At 39.9% G+C, this 14621-nt stretch overlaps 1 protein-coding gene and 1 long non-coding RNA gene across 2 annotated transcripts in view; one reads left to right on the top strand and one right to left on the bottom strand.

Annotated features, from left to right (window-relative positions):
* LOC128114677 (uncharacterized) overlaps positions 1-10563 on the bottom strand; it is a 27721-nt gene extending 17158 nt beyond the window's left edge. The window contains exon 1 of the long non-coding RNA XR_008219860.1: positions 10330-10563. This is a non-coding gene — a long non-coding RNA (uncharacterized LOC128114677). The remainder of the gene's footprint in view (positions 1-10329) is intronic.
* The window catches only part of Smpx (small muscle protein X-linked), a 22746-nt gene continuing 17078 nt past the window's right edge, over positions 8954-14621 (top strand). The window contains exons 1-2 of the mRNA XM_052744853.1: positions 8954-9342; positions 13510-13566. Of these exons, the coding sequence (XP_052600813.1) occupies positions 13528-13566 (39 nt within the window). The 5' untranslated portion in view covers positions 8954-9342; positions 13510-13527. The remainder of the gene's footprint in view (positions 9343-13509; positions 13567-14621) is intronic.

The following is a 14621-nucleotide window of genomic DNA, read 5'->3' as shown; positions in this document are numbered from 1 at the left end:
TGTTCTATTTTTAAATTTAGTTATTAATTTTAATATTTTTTGAGACAAGGGCTAGCTGGGATTGCAGGTGTGCTCTGTAGAACCAGTTCCCCAGCAAAGCAGTCCAGTCAATGCAACATCCATGAATAAGGCTGCAGGTTGCAACCTCTGCAGAGTCTGAGCACTGATGGAAAATCCTTTCAGCTTTTCCCTACTTCCCACATCTTGCTTCCTCTTGAGACCCCGAGAAAAATGAGGCAGAGCATCAGGTAGTCTGTTATTCCTGTTCCTCATCTCTCAACTCTTGAACCATGATTTCAGTCCATGTTGGTTTCACTGCCATGAGTCTATGGTAAGACAGCACATCATGGCAGGGATTTGTGGAATCCACAGCTCAACTCACAGAGGCCTGAATGCAAGAGGAAACAAAGGGTCCAGAGTCCCAGGATCAACTTCAAAGGCATTTTCGAATGATTTAACTTCCTGCCTTTCCTAGGCTCACATCTTTAAGAATCTAATCCTTTCTGTGTTAGGCTGCATCTAGGGGTATCTATCCTTGTGATATTATGACATGATATTGTGGTCTACAAATATGCTTGTCCCCATTCATAGCTATTCTGGGATGCATGTGGCCTGCAGGCTGCAGGTTAGATACACCTGCTAGATCAAGTCTTAATTTAACACACAGACCTTTGGAGATATTCCAGATCCAAACTATAGTAGATCCTCATAAACTTTGCACCATCTGTCTTCCTATTTTAGCTTTTTATCCAAAGAAAACACACCTATTTTTGCCTTTAGGGACTATATTTCATTCCTTCTTCTATGTCTTACTTATTAATGACCTCATCTTGACCTTTCCCATCTTCTTCAGTCTGGCTTAAAACAAATTTTAGTGTTGCTCAGATGGACATAACATATACCAATTCCCTCCCCCACAATATTGGATAGCTCCAAACACAGTAATAACCTCCCTCCCTTCTTTCTTAGTTTTCTTAAAATTTATTAGGCCGGGCGGTGGTGGCGCACGCCTTTAATCCCAGCACTCGGGAGGCAGAGCCAGGCGGATCTCTGTGAGTTCGAGGCCAGCCTGGGCTACCAAGTGAGTTCCAGGAAAGGCGCAAAGCTACACAGAGAAACCCTGTCTCGAAAAAACCAAAAAAAAAAAAAAAAATTTATTAAATGCATTTATTTATTGTACATGTGTGCATGCCATGACACCCATGCAGAGGTCAGAAGACAACATTGAGAATGAGTTTTATCCTACCACATAGGTCCCAGAAATCGAACCAGGGTTATAAGCCTTGGCTAGAAGTGCCCTACCTATTGCTCTATCTTGTCAACCATCTCCCAGGTTTTTGTTTTTAAAACAGTCTCAGGGTCTCATGTATCTCCTCAGGCTTGCCTCATATTTGCTGTGTAGCTAATGATGACCTTAACCTCCTGATTTTCCTCCACAGTCCTTATGTTGTGATTAGAGGTATATCTTATCATGTGTGGCTTTTTAATTTATTTTTTCTTAAGACAAGATATCACTATATAGCCTAAAGTCTCCTCAAATTTGTAATCCTCCTACAACAGCCTCCTGACTATGGTATTGCAAGCAGTCCTCTTATTTTCTTCTTAATCAAGTGTGTCACAAGAGATGTTTCTACATGTTGCTTCAGTTATTCAATCATTATACAACCCACAGTGATTGTGTGTGTGTGTGTGTGTGTGTGTGTGTATGTGTGTGTATGCGCGTGTGTGTGTGTGTGTGTGTGTGTGTGTGTGTGTGTGTGTGTGTGTGTGTGTGTAGGCTAGAGGTCAACCTTGGGTATTGTTCCTCAGGAGCTTTTTACGTTTTTTTTTTTTTTTTTTGACAGGATCTCTCACAGAACCTAGAGCTTACCAATTTGACTAGGCTGGCTGGTCAGCAAGCTCCAGGGATACCCCTGGCTCTGCCTCCCCTGCACTGGGATTACAGGTATGTGCTAACCATGCCTGGCTTTTTTACATGGGTACTGGGGATCTAACTGAGTTCCTCATGCTTCCCTGGCAACACTTTTCTGATTGTACTATCCTCCCAGCCCGTGGCCTCATTTTCAATTAGCACCCACAGTCTATTGACACTTTTATGTTTCTGAGGTTAGCAGTGACATTTTATGTTTTCATTTCTCCAAGGAAATCTAACTCCAAATCAGATTTAGATTTTCCCAGTATATATTAACAATGCAGATAACTTTTGTGACATCAAAATGCATGGGAGTTTCTCACCAACAAAAAGCAAGCCATTCTAAAGTAGATGCCAACTGAGTATCTTCTGGTTAGTTTAGTTCTGACACTGTATACATGGAGATACATCAGAGCCCATGAATTGAAGGTTCAGTTCCCATGATTCTCACTCCATGTACTGTAGATGTCACTCAAAACCCCAGGATGTTTTGGCCTGTGCTTCTGACCATGAGATATGAATCAGAGTCATAACTCCCCATATTTATTTTATTTGTTTGAATGTTTCACAGATCTCAGGGCAATGTTCTTATCAGCTTTGGGTAAGGCTACTGTAAAGGATACAGATGATGCCAGACATAAGCAGAGGTATGGGAAGAGTACAGAGCTCCCATGCCCTCTCTAGAACCTCCACATGTTGAGCTAGCTGGAAGCACTCCAAACCTTGACCTTTTGAGTTTTTCTGGAGCCTTCACTGCAAATTCATGCTGATAGGAGACTGACGAGGGGAACCAACAAAGCCTGTCTGTTCAGGTTCTCCTTGGTCTTTCTTTGTGGTAATCCTCCCTCCAGGTTATGGGGCAAGATTGCTCTAGAGAGAACAGGGTCTTCTGATCTAACATGAGACAAGGTAGATCAAAGGAGGTAGGTTTAGCCAGAATCTGTGGTCTGTTATCTCAATGTCCCAGAATAAGAGCATGCTATGTGCCAGATCTGATGTCAAGCACGGATGAGGTGAACATTATGGTTACTGCTATCTTCACACCTTCTCCAGTATGCCAGTCCCTTGAAGTCTCATGATCCAAGCTTTAGATCCAAGTTTAAGAGATGCTTGTCTTTTCCATTCTACCACATCTAGTCTATCAACAAGAGGTCATCTTTTTAAAAGTAAAAGAAAAGAAAAGAAAAGAAAAAAACAGTTATGTATATGGGTGTTTTGCTACATGTGTATCTGTGTACCACGTGGGTGCCTGGTGCCCCCAGAGGCCTGAAAATGGCATCAGATTCCACGAAACTAGAGCCACAGGTGGCTATAAACAGGCCATGTGCGTGCTGGGAATTGAATCTGTGTCCTCTGAAAGAGCAGCCAGTGCTCTTAACCACCGAACCATCACTCTAGCCCTGTAAGAGATCTGTTGAGTGTATACCTAGAGGGCATTTTTAACTTCTCTGCTCCTCTTCATCCAGATTACCATCACCTGTAGCCTTTCCAACACTCTCTATTTTCCCCTACTTTTTCTTGCATGGTGTTTTCTATATGTTAATAGAAGCAATGGTGAACTCATTAAGACTTAAGCCAAGGCAACTGATTGAAACCTTCTATGGATTCCCATTGCACTTAAAAACCAGCATCTTTTGTCAAAATGGTCTACAAAAGCCCTGCTAGTCCCTGTCTACCATTATGACTTCATCTCATGGCAATCTCCCATGTGTTTAGGCTTTGCGTTCTGGGATTGTACATTTCCATTGCAGGGCTTTTACACATATGCTCACCTCTTCCTGTAATGTTGTTTTTCTTGGTTTCTTTTCACCTTTTCAATTTAACTTCTTATAGAGATACTTGTCCCACCACCCCTTCCCCTCATTCTCTTCTTCAGATTCTGTGTTTTATATATATATATATATATATATATATATATATATATATATATATATATATATATATAACTTAAGAGGATTTATAATTCTGGTTTGCTTGCTTAGCTCTGTCTCTCCTTTCCCACAGCAATAAACTCTGAGGGCAGATAGTGAGCAAACTATTCACTCTTGTGCATTGTTTTCTCCCTCAAAACAGTGGGGATAGAAGAATGATGACACTTGGTAGATGTTCAGGATATTCAGCTGGAACTGAAAGACCCTTGTAAAGCCTCAATCCTTATAATGTGAGCATCGGAGCACTTTCCCATGAGCTCTATAGCAGTTTGTGTGGTCCATTTCCCCAAAGCACACAAAACCTACAACTATGTTGTTGTTTGTCTTATCTTGCTCATTTCTAAGTCCTCAACATCTAGCACAGTGCCTAGATTACAACAGACAACATTAATACAAGTGATAAATGAATGAAGTTATTCTTTTGTTAAAAGGTGACTTGGGGAGAGGAAGATGTCTCAGTGCTTGTGTGAAGACCTGATGGCTTGTATCCTAGCCCCAGATTCCACAAAGTAGAAGCAGACCCAACTCCTGAGAGCTGTCCTCTGACTTCTACATGTACACTGTGGCATGTATGCTTGCATACACACACACACACACACACACACACACACACACACACACACACACACATCAAAATAATAAAAAATTTAAAAGACAACTTAGTTACAAGCACAGGACAACTGAGAGCTGGTTGCCAGTTATTTCTTTAAGGACAGAAGGTAAGATAGTGTGTTTTTGGAGATGCACATCTGAATCTTCTTCTGAGGCAAAATAACTCATTTATTATAGAAGGAGAATACTTTGGGGAAGCAAGCTATTGAACTACAAAGAGAAAACAAAATCCCTTTTTGAAATAGAGTTTTGGGGAAGGAGATGCTAAAGTAGTAGAGTTCCAATTCTACACATTGCTTCTTGCTAAAAGAAAGGTTTCCTTTTTGTGGGTATTTGTGGAATGATTCTAAGGTCTAAGGAGAGAGATGACATATGGCCACTGAATCATGGCACAGAACCAGGAGCTAAGAAGAGAAGTGGTTGGCTCACAGTGTCCCTGACAAGATCCAGTTTTCATTTCCTGTTGGGCTTGGCATTTGCTACTCTACTATTTTCCCAAATCATCAATGAATTTTTGATGAATATTATAATGTCATTTGTGTTTTGACTCAGCCACACTCTAGGAACATGACTGGAACATTCTGTCACTTACAAAAAGGAGTTAATATGCAGCATCATATACACATGCAGAATTCTAAATTAAATTATTGCATACTTTGGAAAACTGATTTTTAAAATATTTTTATTACATTTATTTATTTATTTTGAGGGGGACATAAGTATAACCATGCATATGTAGTGATTAGATGACGTGTTTGTGGGGTTGACTCATTCCTTCTACCATGTGAGTCTCAAGGATCAAACTCGGGTCGTCAGGTTCGACAGCAAGTTATTTCTTTCTTTTTGTTTTTTTTTTTTTTTTTTTTTTTTTTGAGACAGGGTTTCTCTGTGTAGTTTTTGGTGTCCATCCTGGATCTCGCTCTGTAGACCAGGCTGGTCTTGAACTCATAAAGATCCACCTGGCTCTGCCTCCCGAGTGCTAGGATTAAAGGCGTGTGCCACCACTGCCTGGCTGACAGCAAGTTCTTTTACCCACTGACCTATCTTATTGCCTCTGAATAATTGAATCTTTGTATATCTTCCTTTTGAAGATTTATTTGTAAGTGTGTGTGTGTGTGTGCGTCTAATTTATGCACATGAGTGCAGTACCCATGGAGGCCAGAAGAAGGCACTAGATCTGGAGCTAGAGTTAAAGGCAGTTGTGAGTTGCCCAACATGGGTGCTAGGAACCAAACTTGGATCTTATGCAAGAGCAGTATGAACTCTTAACCTCTTAGCCATCTCTCTAATCCTTTGTGGTCCATATGCAAGTTTAGTGTTACTTTTCCTCTTGATTAGAAAAGATGTTTTATATAAATATGTTAGTTCTATGACAAATGTGCATACAGAAAAAGTTTGTACTTATTATTCCACACAGGTGTTTTCAATTTTTACTTGGAAAAGGATATCAGTATTTATTCTCTGGATCCATTTTATTGTTGCTAAAAGCTCTTCCATATTTTAATATTCCTTATATTATTATTAGAATTAAAACTATACATTGGGGCTGGAAGATGCCTGGCAGTTAAGACCTCATACAGCTCTTACAAAGGATCTGACTTTGAATTCTGGTACCCATGTCAGGCAGATCACAACTGTCTGTAATTCCAGCTCTAGGTGATCTGACACCTTCTTCTGGCTTCCATAGGCACGTAGGTGCACACACACACACACACACACACACACACACACACACAATTAAATAATAAAATAATTCTTCAAACAAATCAAAACAGCAACAACAACAGCAACACACACACACACACACACACACACACACACACACACACACACCATGTCTTTACTTGAGTTATGTGTGATTCATGTTTGTATATCCTGTGAAGTGTGATTCTAGAATTTTTACACTGGCTATTTCCCCCTTTGCATTTATTTTAAAAATATGTTTCCACTTCCAAAAATATATACTTGCTTTGTAAGGTGGTACATATCAGATGAGGTGAGATCCTGTTTAGGAAAGTACACTTACACAAAGCCTTTTAGATGTGTGCATATCTTATCTACATCACTACCATTCTCTCTCTTCATTGTTAAGGGAATCCTTATTTTATAGGATATTTGATTTTTGTTATAATTCTTACTTCATTCATCTTCTGCCATCTATTTTATTTATTTATTTATTTATTTATTTATTTATTTATTTATTTATTTATTTATTTATTTATTTATTTCCTTTACAGGTGTGAGACCCATTCCTGGCTTTGTTTGTTTTAAAGATGTAAGAGGAACTTGGTTTGGTGAACTGAGGAAGCATTTTTCTTTTATTGGAAGATAAAAGCCTCCTTTCCTATAGCCACTGCTCCTCCTCCTGGTTTGGATGTACATGACAGACCCTGATTCTTGGAGCGATGGCTGTCATCTTGGTTACTCGAGGATAAAATACTGACTTGTTCAGAGTGGCAAGGGGAAAGAACTTGAAAGAGACTGGGTCTTTTGACATCATAGAGTTTCTGACCAAGCCCAGAATTCCCTCTCTTCACATTCCTGGATCAGTGAGATAACAAAATGGCTATTGATTGAGCAGTTACTACTCAAGGACAAATGCTAATCAATGGTGTACTTCCATGTGCTTCTGTGGAGGCGTACATGTGAGTGTGGTCCCTTGAGGGGACTTTTGTATACTAGGAAAGATTTTGAGAGTCAGAAGTTTGGAACAGGCCAGGTGTGTGGAACATATCATTCATTCCAGCACTTGGGAGGCAGAGGCAGGCAGATTTCAATGGGTTTGAGCCCAACTTGATTTACTTAGTGAGTTTCAGGCCAGCCAGAACTGCATAATGAGAACTTGCATATATATATATATATATATATATATATATATATATATATATATATATATATATTAGGAAGAACTGACTGAGTTAGTAAAATGAGTCTTCCCTTGCTGTTTTCTACAATGAGCACAATGTCACTAACAGAGCTTTTGAAAGGACTAAATAAGATGATTTAAATGAATCATTTAAATTAGCAGCTTAACAACAACGGATATATGGATGTATTGTTCTGTTAGATATCCTACCACTCCTGGACTGTAGTGTGTGTGTGTTGGGGGTGGGAGAGGTGAAGGTATACAGGTAAAAAGGACTTTGGTGAATTGTGTTTTGTGAACAACACTGTGCCCTGCTCCTCTTAAGTGATTTTTACTGAAATATGCTCCAAAGTCTTAATCTGTCCCTTCAATGTCCAGTTCCCTCTGACTTACTTCCCATTTTCCATACATTGAGTGAGACTCACTGTTTCATTTTCCTGTTCCTCATCTTGACTACCCCTGTCAGAAATAGACTTATCTTGTACCTTGAGCCCCTTCATTAATTGTCACTCATCAACCTAGTGTGGGCTGGTGTGTGCCAGGCGCTTCTTGTACAGCAGGTGCAGAGTTTGATGGGAGCCTTGAACTGACAACAGGAGTGGGGATTGTAAGGGTCATGGAATGAAGTCAAGGGAAGTGTTTGCCTTCTTGGTGTTTCTGAGAGGCCCCAGCTGGGACTGACGCTCAGATGACAACTACTCACCACTCCACACGGTTGGACCCTGTTGATGTCCTCTGTGCTTGATGACTTCACCCCTGACTTGGAGGAGGTGGTTGACTCAGAAAATTGAAAGGGGGTGGGTTCTAAGTCTATCCACTCTGTGGAGTATTTCTACCAAAGGGATTTGGGTTTTTGTTTTTTTTTTTTTTTTTTTTTTTTGTTTTGTTTTGATTTGATTTGGTTGTTTTTGTTTGGGATTTTTTTGTTGTTGTTTTGTTTTTTGAGGTAGAATCTCTCTTCATAGCCCTGGCTGTCCTGGAACTCACTATTTAGACTAAACTGACCTTGAACTCACAGACATACACCTGCCTCTGACTCCTGAGTGCTGGAATTAAAGATGCAAACCACCATGCCCGGCCCAAAGGGAAGCTTATATGAAGTTAATTTCACAGACTGAAGAAGTTCAACAACAGTGACCATGAGCCTTAGGATTTGAACAATATTTCTCCAGGTACCTAATCTTGGCCCTTGCCAAACCTAAAAGTAGACATTTCCCTTTGTTTTCTTCTCTTCTGTTGTCTCTTTTGTGCCAAGATCTAAGGTCAATGCATCAATAAAAGCAGCAGAGCCAAGTTAGCAAGGATTCTGAGCCCAGCGACCATGACAGCCCATCCATTTTTAACCACGTTCGACCTACAAACTAGGGTGATGTCTGATAGTTTGATGTAATGGTATAATTTTATTATTTGGTGACTGCTTACTGAGTGCTGATTATTAAATAACTTTAACAGCTCCCAAGCGGCCAAGCTTGGATCTGAGCAATGTCTGATATCAGCACCCCTGCTTCCCCCAATTTTTAATGAACCTTTTCTCATTTTCTGGCCTCTAGATAATACAGCTAAAGATAGACTTTTCCGACATTTTGAAGTTCACTACACTCCTCAGAAAATGTGAGAGAATGCAGCCAGCCTCCTCGGGAAGATTAGGAGGGCAGTAAGATAACACAGCCACCTCCAGGCTGATATTTGAGCCCTGCTTTCTACACGGTCAAGCCTTTCAGAGGCAGCCAGCCTATGGCTTGTATCAAACTCTATATTTAGGAAGAACAACTGTGAGCTATGACAGGAATTCTCTTTAACACTTAGCCTTAAACCAAGTTCCCCTCTATCCCCAAGCCAGGAGCAGCTCTCAGGACCGGAGAGCCAGAGCACTCCAGCTATTTCAGCCACATGAAAAGCACTGGAATTGAGATCCCAGCTCAGAGGACACCGGGAGTTCCTTCTACCCTCTAAAGAGCTTTGTGTTTTCTCACCTGGCTGCTTGGGACTGTCCTCAGGCAGTAAACAAATCCAGAGAGCAGGTAAGCAGAAGGACCCAGCTTTGGCTCTCCACTTTCTGGAGGAAATTTCTTTGATCACTGACTTAAAGTGACTACTCATAACTTTGTAGTTTGCTAAGTACCGGGTGTAGCTTCTTTGTCAATTGCCCGCTCACTGGTAGTAACACTGATTGTATCAAGTAAGTGTGTGTGTGTGTGTGTGTGTGTGTGTGTGTGTGTGTGTGTGTGTGTGTTGAACTAAAGGGGTTTTCATTGACAGGGATGTTAAAAAAAAGTCTACAATCCAGATATGATAACTATGACCTTGAAGCTCTGCTGGCTAGTGTTACAGTCAGCTGCAGACTGCTAACAGGCTCTAAGCTGAGAATTAATCAGAAGTGTGGGCAGAGGAAAGGTGGAACGTTAGTTTGTGTGTGTGTTTGTTTGTCTAAATGAAAACCATTGTGAGAGTGTTAGACAGCGTAAGTTTAGAATCCCTCTCTCCTTTCCTTAAGTGCCAGGCTTGGTCTCAACAACAAACTTATAGAGACAGAATCATCTTCTCGAGAGCTTTGCTTTGGTCACTGTTTTCCTGTACCCAGCAGGGTAGAGGGCAGCACTCAGTGTCCTTCTCTCCATGGACACCAGATTCCAAGGTATGGAACTGCAAAAACTCTTTCTCTTCCCTCCCAGCATAGTGAAGTGGTCAGAGCATCATTCCCCACCTCCTTGGGAATTATTTTTAGCTTCAGGACAGAAGATAAATCCCTTTGAGATAGAGCCTTACTCATTTCTTTGACCTTTCAAAAGAACACACAAAGCTCTTCTTTCCAAACAGCGATTGATTTTCCCCTTAATCTCTTCTTGTGAAATTAGTGATATTAATGTTAGATGGTTATAGTAAGTTGAAGGGTTTTATTTAGAAGCTAGATATTAGGTGCTGCCCAATCAAAAGCAAACAGGGGTCTATCATCCATGACTCAGCATACAGACCATTAAAATTTCCCACAGACTGCCAGGAAAACTTACCTGTGCTCGGTTGGCAAGCCTCACCAGTTTATTAAAGTCAATATATGCCTTGTCAAACGTGCAGTGTTTCAAATTTTAGCCAGATCCAGGAGACAGACGTAGCAAGTGCATGTTGTAAAGAGTACCTATTTGGATCAGAAGCAGTGGTCCTGAAGTGGGTGGTGGTAGGGTGAGTATAGAAAGCATCACTTGCTGTTTCCATCCATGGAAGAAGCACGCAGATGCAGAGGGAAGGTGCACTACACTCTACATCCTGATGGAGGTGAATGCTCGACCAGGGAAATAGCCAGGGAACACTGTCTATTTTTATTCATCACTGTGCTTTGCCCTGATTTCTCTGCAAATAATGAGAACACCAGGAACTGCTGCTGAACTGATTTATACAAATATTCTGTAGCCTGATGGTGAGAAATGAGAGCAGAAAGAACTGACTTTCTGTAGATGTCTCTATTGAAGATGGTCGAAGACGTTAAGAAGAGATTCACATACAAATGAGAATCTAACAAAGCTAGATAGGGGAGACAAGGTTCATGAATCTGTTAGGCCAGAGTGTCCCAGAAAATACTATGATCCAATAGTTAGTGCAAATTGTCAGTGAAACAATAAATCACAGACAAAAATCAATGTAGTATAAATAAAACCACTCATTGTTCGCTGCTTTTGCATTTCAGTTTGCTACTGTAATCACATAAGGGCATTTCCAAGTCCTCATGATTGAAATTAATATACAGTAACTTAAAAAAAAACCCAAACAAACAATGTTGCCAGGTGGTGGTGCATGCCTTTAATCCCAGCACACGGGAGGCAGAGGCAGGTGGATCTCTGTGAGTTCGAGGCCAGCCTGGTCTACAGAGCGAGTTCCAGGACAGCCAGGGCTACACAGAGAAACCCTGTCTCAAAAATATGTTAATTCAACTAGTTGTACTGCACATGTAGTGACACTGTGCTCAGGTCTTTAAAGTCTTATAAGAATTACTATTTTTGCATTATTTTTCTTAACTTTTGGCAAGTGGAAACGTCAAAAATTAAGCTATTTTAAGCATCTCATTTTGGAATTGAGCTGTGTACCCTAGAATGAATGACTAATTAGAATGTTCTTCATGTCTCTTCGATGCTGAATGGAAAGTAGCACTCCACTTAAAACCAATCATAGAAAAAATGTATTCTTGATTGTTCAATCTGTTGTTTTTGCTTCATTTTCAACTATATTAAAATCGGGTCTTCCTGGACTCTTATTGTGGAAGCAGTACCTATATCCTAGCAAAACATTTAGATGAAACTTTAAAAGTTCTGTTATTTTCATGTTTCTTAGCTTCCCAAACTATATAAGATACAATAATTGTAGATATTTTTAAAATAAAGATACAATTATTTATCTTCATAGAATAGAAGCTAAGATTTAAAATTAAAAAAAAAAAACCTTGCATTTTTGCCAAAGTTCTCTGGTCATTTATTTCTGTGTTGAAGACCAAGCATCAGTTCTTCTCTGTACTTGTCTGCAGATGAGCACAACACTCAGAAGTCATTAGCTGTGGCCACTGGCAATAATGCAACAAACATTCACACCACACTTTAGAGTTCAGAAAGCCTTGCCAGAGGCATTATGTCACTCAAATCTTACCATAACCTGTGAAGCAGGGCCATTTTGAGGAACAGAAAACAGACCCAGAAATATTGAATAACATTGCCCAAACTTCAGGTGACTTGTATGAAATATTAATACTGCTCCCTGTGTTCATTCAGTCATATGTTAACACATATGCATAGGGCTCAGTAGATAGAATTCAGTTAACTTATTTAAGGCTTAGAACAGAGCATGTTTTTAATTCAATGAGTTTTTAACTTTTTACTTGCTCTGGTTGATGTTTAACAGACAGCTATAAAAACAGGCCAGAGCTAGGTTCATTATTACTCTTTGTTCCTTTAGCTCCAGCAAACCATAGCCTACATCCCTAGATGGGCTTTGGTCCCAGTGCTCAAAGTTAGGTCTCATGTGTTTAAAGAAAGTTGGGGAAGAAAACACTTCTACACTTTGGGGGGTCCAATATGTAGTCATAATTCTACTTGCTTTCTAAGGTAGTTCTACTGAAAGAAGACTATAAATGAAGGCAGAGTTTTTCTGTCCCAGCTTCCTGGTCCCAAATAAACACACAAAAGCTTATATTAATTACAGAATGCTTGGCCAACAGCTCAGGCTTATTACTAACTAGTTTTTACATTTAAATTAACCTATTTCTATTAATCTATGTATTGCCACATAGTCAGTGGCTTTATCAGTCTTCTGGCATCTTGCTTCTTGGGAAGCTTGCTCGCATCTCTCCTGACTCCGCCCTTCTTCATCCCAGGCCTCAGTTTGATTTTCCTGCCTAACTTTATCCTGCCTTGCTATTGGTCAGCCACCTAACTTTATCGTGCCTTGCTATTGGCCACCTGCCTAACTTTATCCTGCCTTGCTATTGGCCAAACAGCTTTATTATTAACCAATGAGAATAAATCATATTCACAGCATACAGAAGAAATATTATACAACATAAGACAGCTCAAGAACTTTCTGGCTCCAGTGTGTCTAGAGCCTAGGCTTATTGGGGATGGTTGGGTGGGATATATGTGAAGATTAAGCAACTCAGTTCTTCAGATAGTCTCCCAGGTCTCTGGGAGAAGAGGTATATGTACAGCTGAGAGAGGGTATTTGGAAGTGGAGACATCTTTGGGTATTCTACAGAGAATAGTTGCCCCTCCTGAACTGAGTAGCTGCCCTGGCAACAGTGAGTGCAGATCAAAAGTTCAGTTTCAAGCCGAGAGCCTCTGAGGCCGAACAAAGGTGTTTTATTCCCACCACCTCTTCAGTTTGCTGCTCTTGGCAGAAGGTCAAGAGGGCAGGGAAAGAGATGATAGGGCCTTTCAAGTTTCTGATCACCTATCATTTGCATCAGGGGCAAGGCATCTCAGTATATCTCCTCTTGAATGATTTATCGAGGTGCTCTAGTGTTCCCTCTCCCAGAGGCATTGGGAAGGAGAGTCTCCAAGTAACTACAGAAACTGAGACTGAAAGAATATATGGCCAGTGAAAGGGGCGACTGCCCAGTTGAATCATGTGTTAAAATTCTAATTTATCAAGACCTTGAATCTGAAGGCTGCCACCTCTAACAGTGTCTTCTTTGTTTTTGTTTTTTATTTTAGGGATAAGATCTCGTGAATATGTCGAAACAGCCAATTTCCAATGTTAGAGCCATCCAGGTAAGTAGGTATATTTGTGTTTTACCATCAACTCGGTGGCTTCTGGTCCGATTCCTTAATAAGTCATACCAACTGCGATTGTTCATCTCTAACTGATTATTAACTTTAAGAAAAATAGAAAGTACCTCTTTATAAGACTTAGGGGGCAGAATTGAGAAAGAAAACTGATAGGGTGGAACTGAGAGCCGAAGCTACTTTTGATTGCTCTGAATCATAAGACAATCAAAGTTTATGAATGAGAATTACATTCTACAAAAGGTGCTAGATCCACAATAACCTATTCTATCCTCTATGAAGAACCAGAGAGAGGCTCCAGAAGGTCCAAAAATAACAGAGTGGGAAGCACTACTTAATCTAATTTGATCAATATATCTGGTATGCATGTATAAAATTATAGTACTAAAATATACTGTTTCCCATAAGGATATATAGCTATTACAGGTTAATTAAAATATGTTTGTTTATGTGGGATTTTTATATGTCCATTGATAGAGAATAGAACATTCAATTTTAATTTTTGTAATGAACTGATATGCAGATACAACAATAGGTCACAGTTTGCTTGACTCATTGGTTTCAAATATATCTTTTGGGGCAGGAGGTTTAGCTTAGTAGTAGAGCACACAAATTGTATGTATATGGCTCTGAATTCAATTTCCAGCACTAATAAAATAAAATAAATCTTTCTTTAAACAATAACCTTTTAAAATCAACAGTTCTTCCAAAGCCTTGTGAGTTTAAGTTCATATATTATTAATTTTCCTCATGTCATTCCAACAAACTTGTTGGCTGCTTAAACTGGCTTAAGTGTCATCCACAAAGAGGAGATGGAGGAGCAGGCATTTGGAATGTAGATACAATATGAAAATAACTTTCAGTACTTGTTTTTACTCAAGACTTAATCTGTTATTTTTTTTTTTGAGGGCTCCGAGTTTAACTCTCAAATAGCTCCCACCCCTGGGCACAATACTTTACTGTCAAATTCTGTCTTCCTATTGTCAGCACAGAATCTAACTGTGCTTTCTTCAAAGAAACTTCTTCCCTTTCCTGGCCTT

This window comes from Peromyscus californicus, unplaced genomic scaffold (assembly GCF_007827085.1).
Source record: "Peromyscus californicus insignis strain IS unplaced genomic scaffold, ASM782708v3 Scaffold_10__1_contigs__length_136768540, whole genome shotgun sequence".
NCBI classification, from domain to species: domain Eukaryota; kingdom Metazoa; phylum Chordata; class Mammalia; order Rodentia; family Cricetidae; genus Peromyscus; species Peromyscus californicus.
The sequence above is the reverse complement of the archived record's forward strand: the minus strand, read 5'-3'. Positions and strand labels throughout refer to the sequence as shown.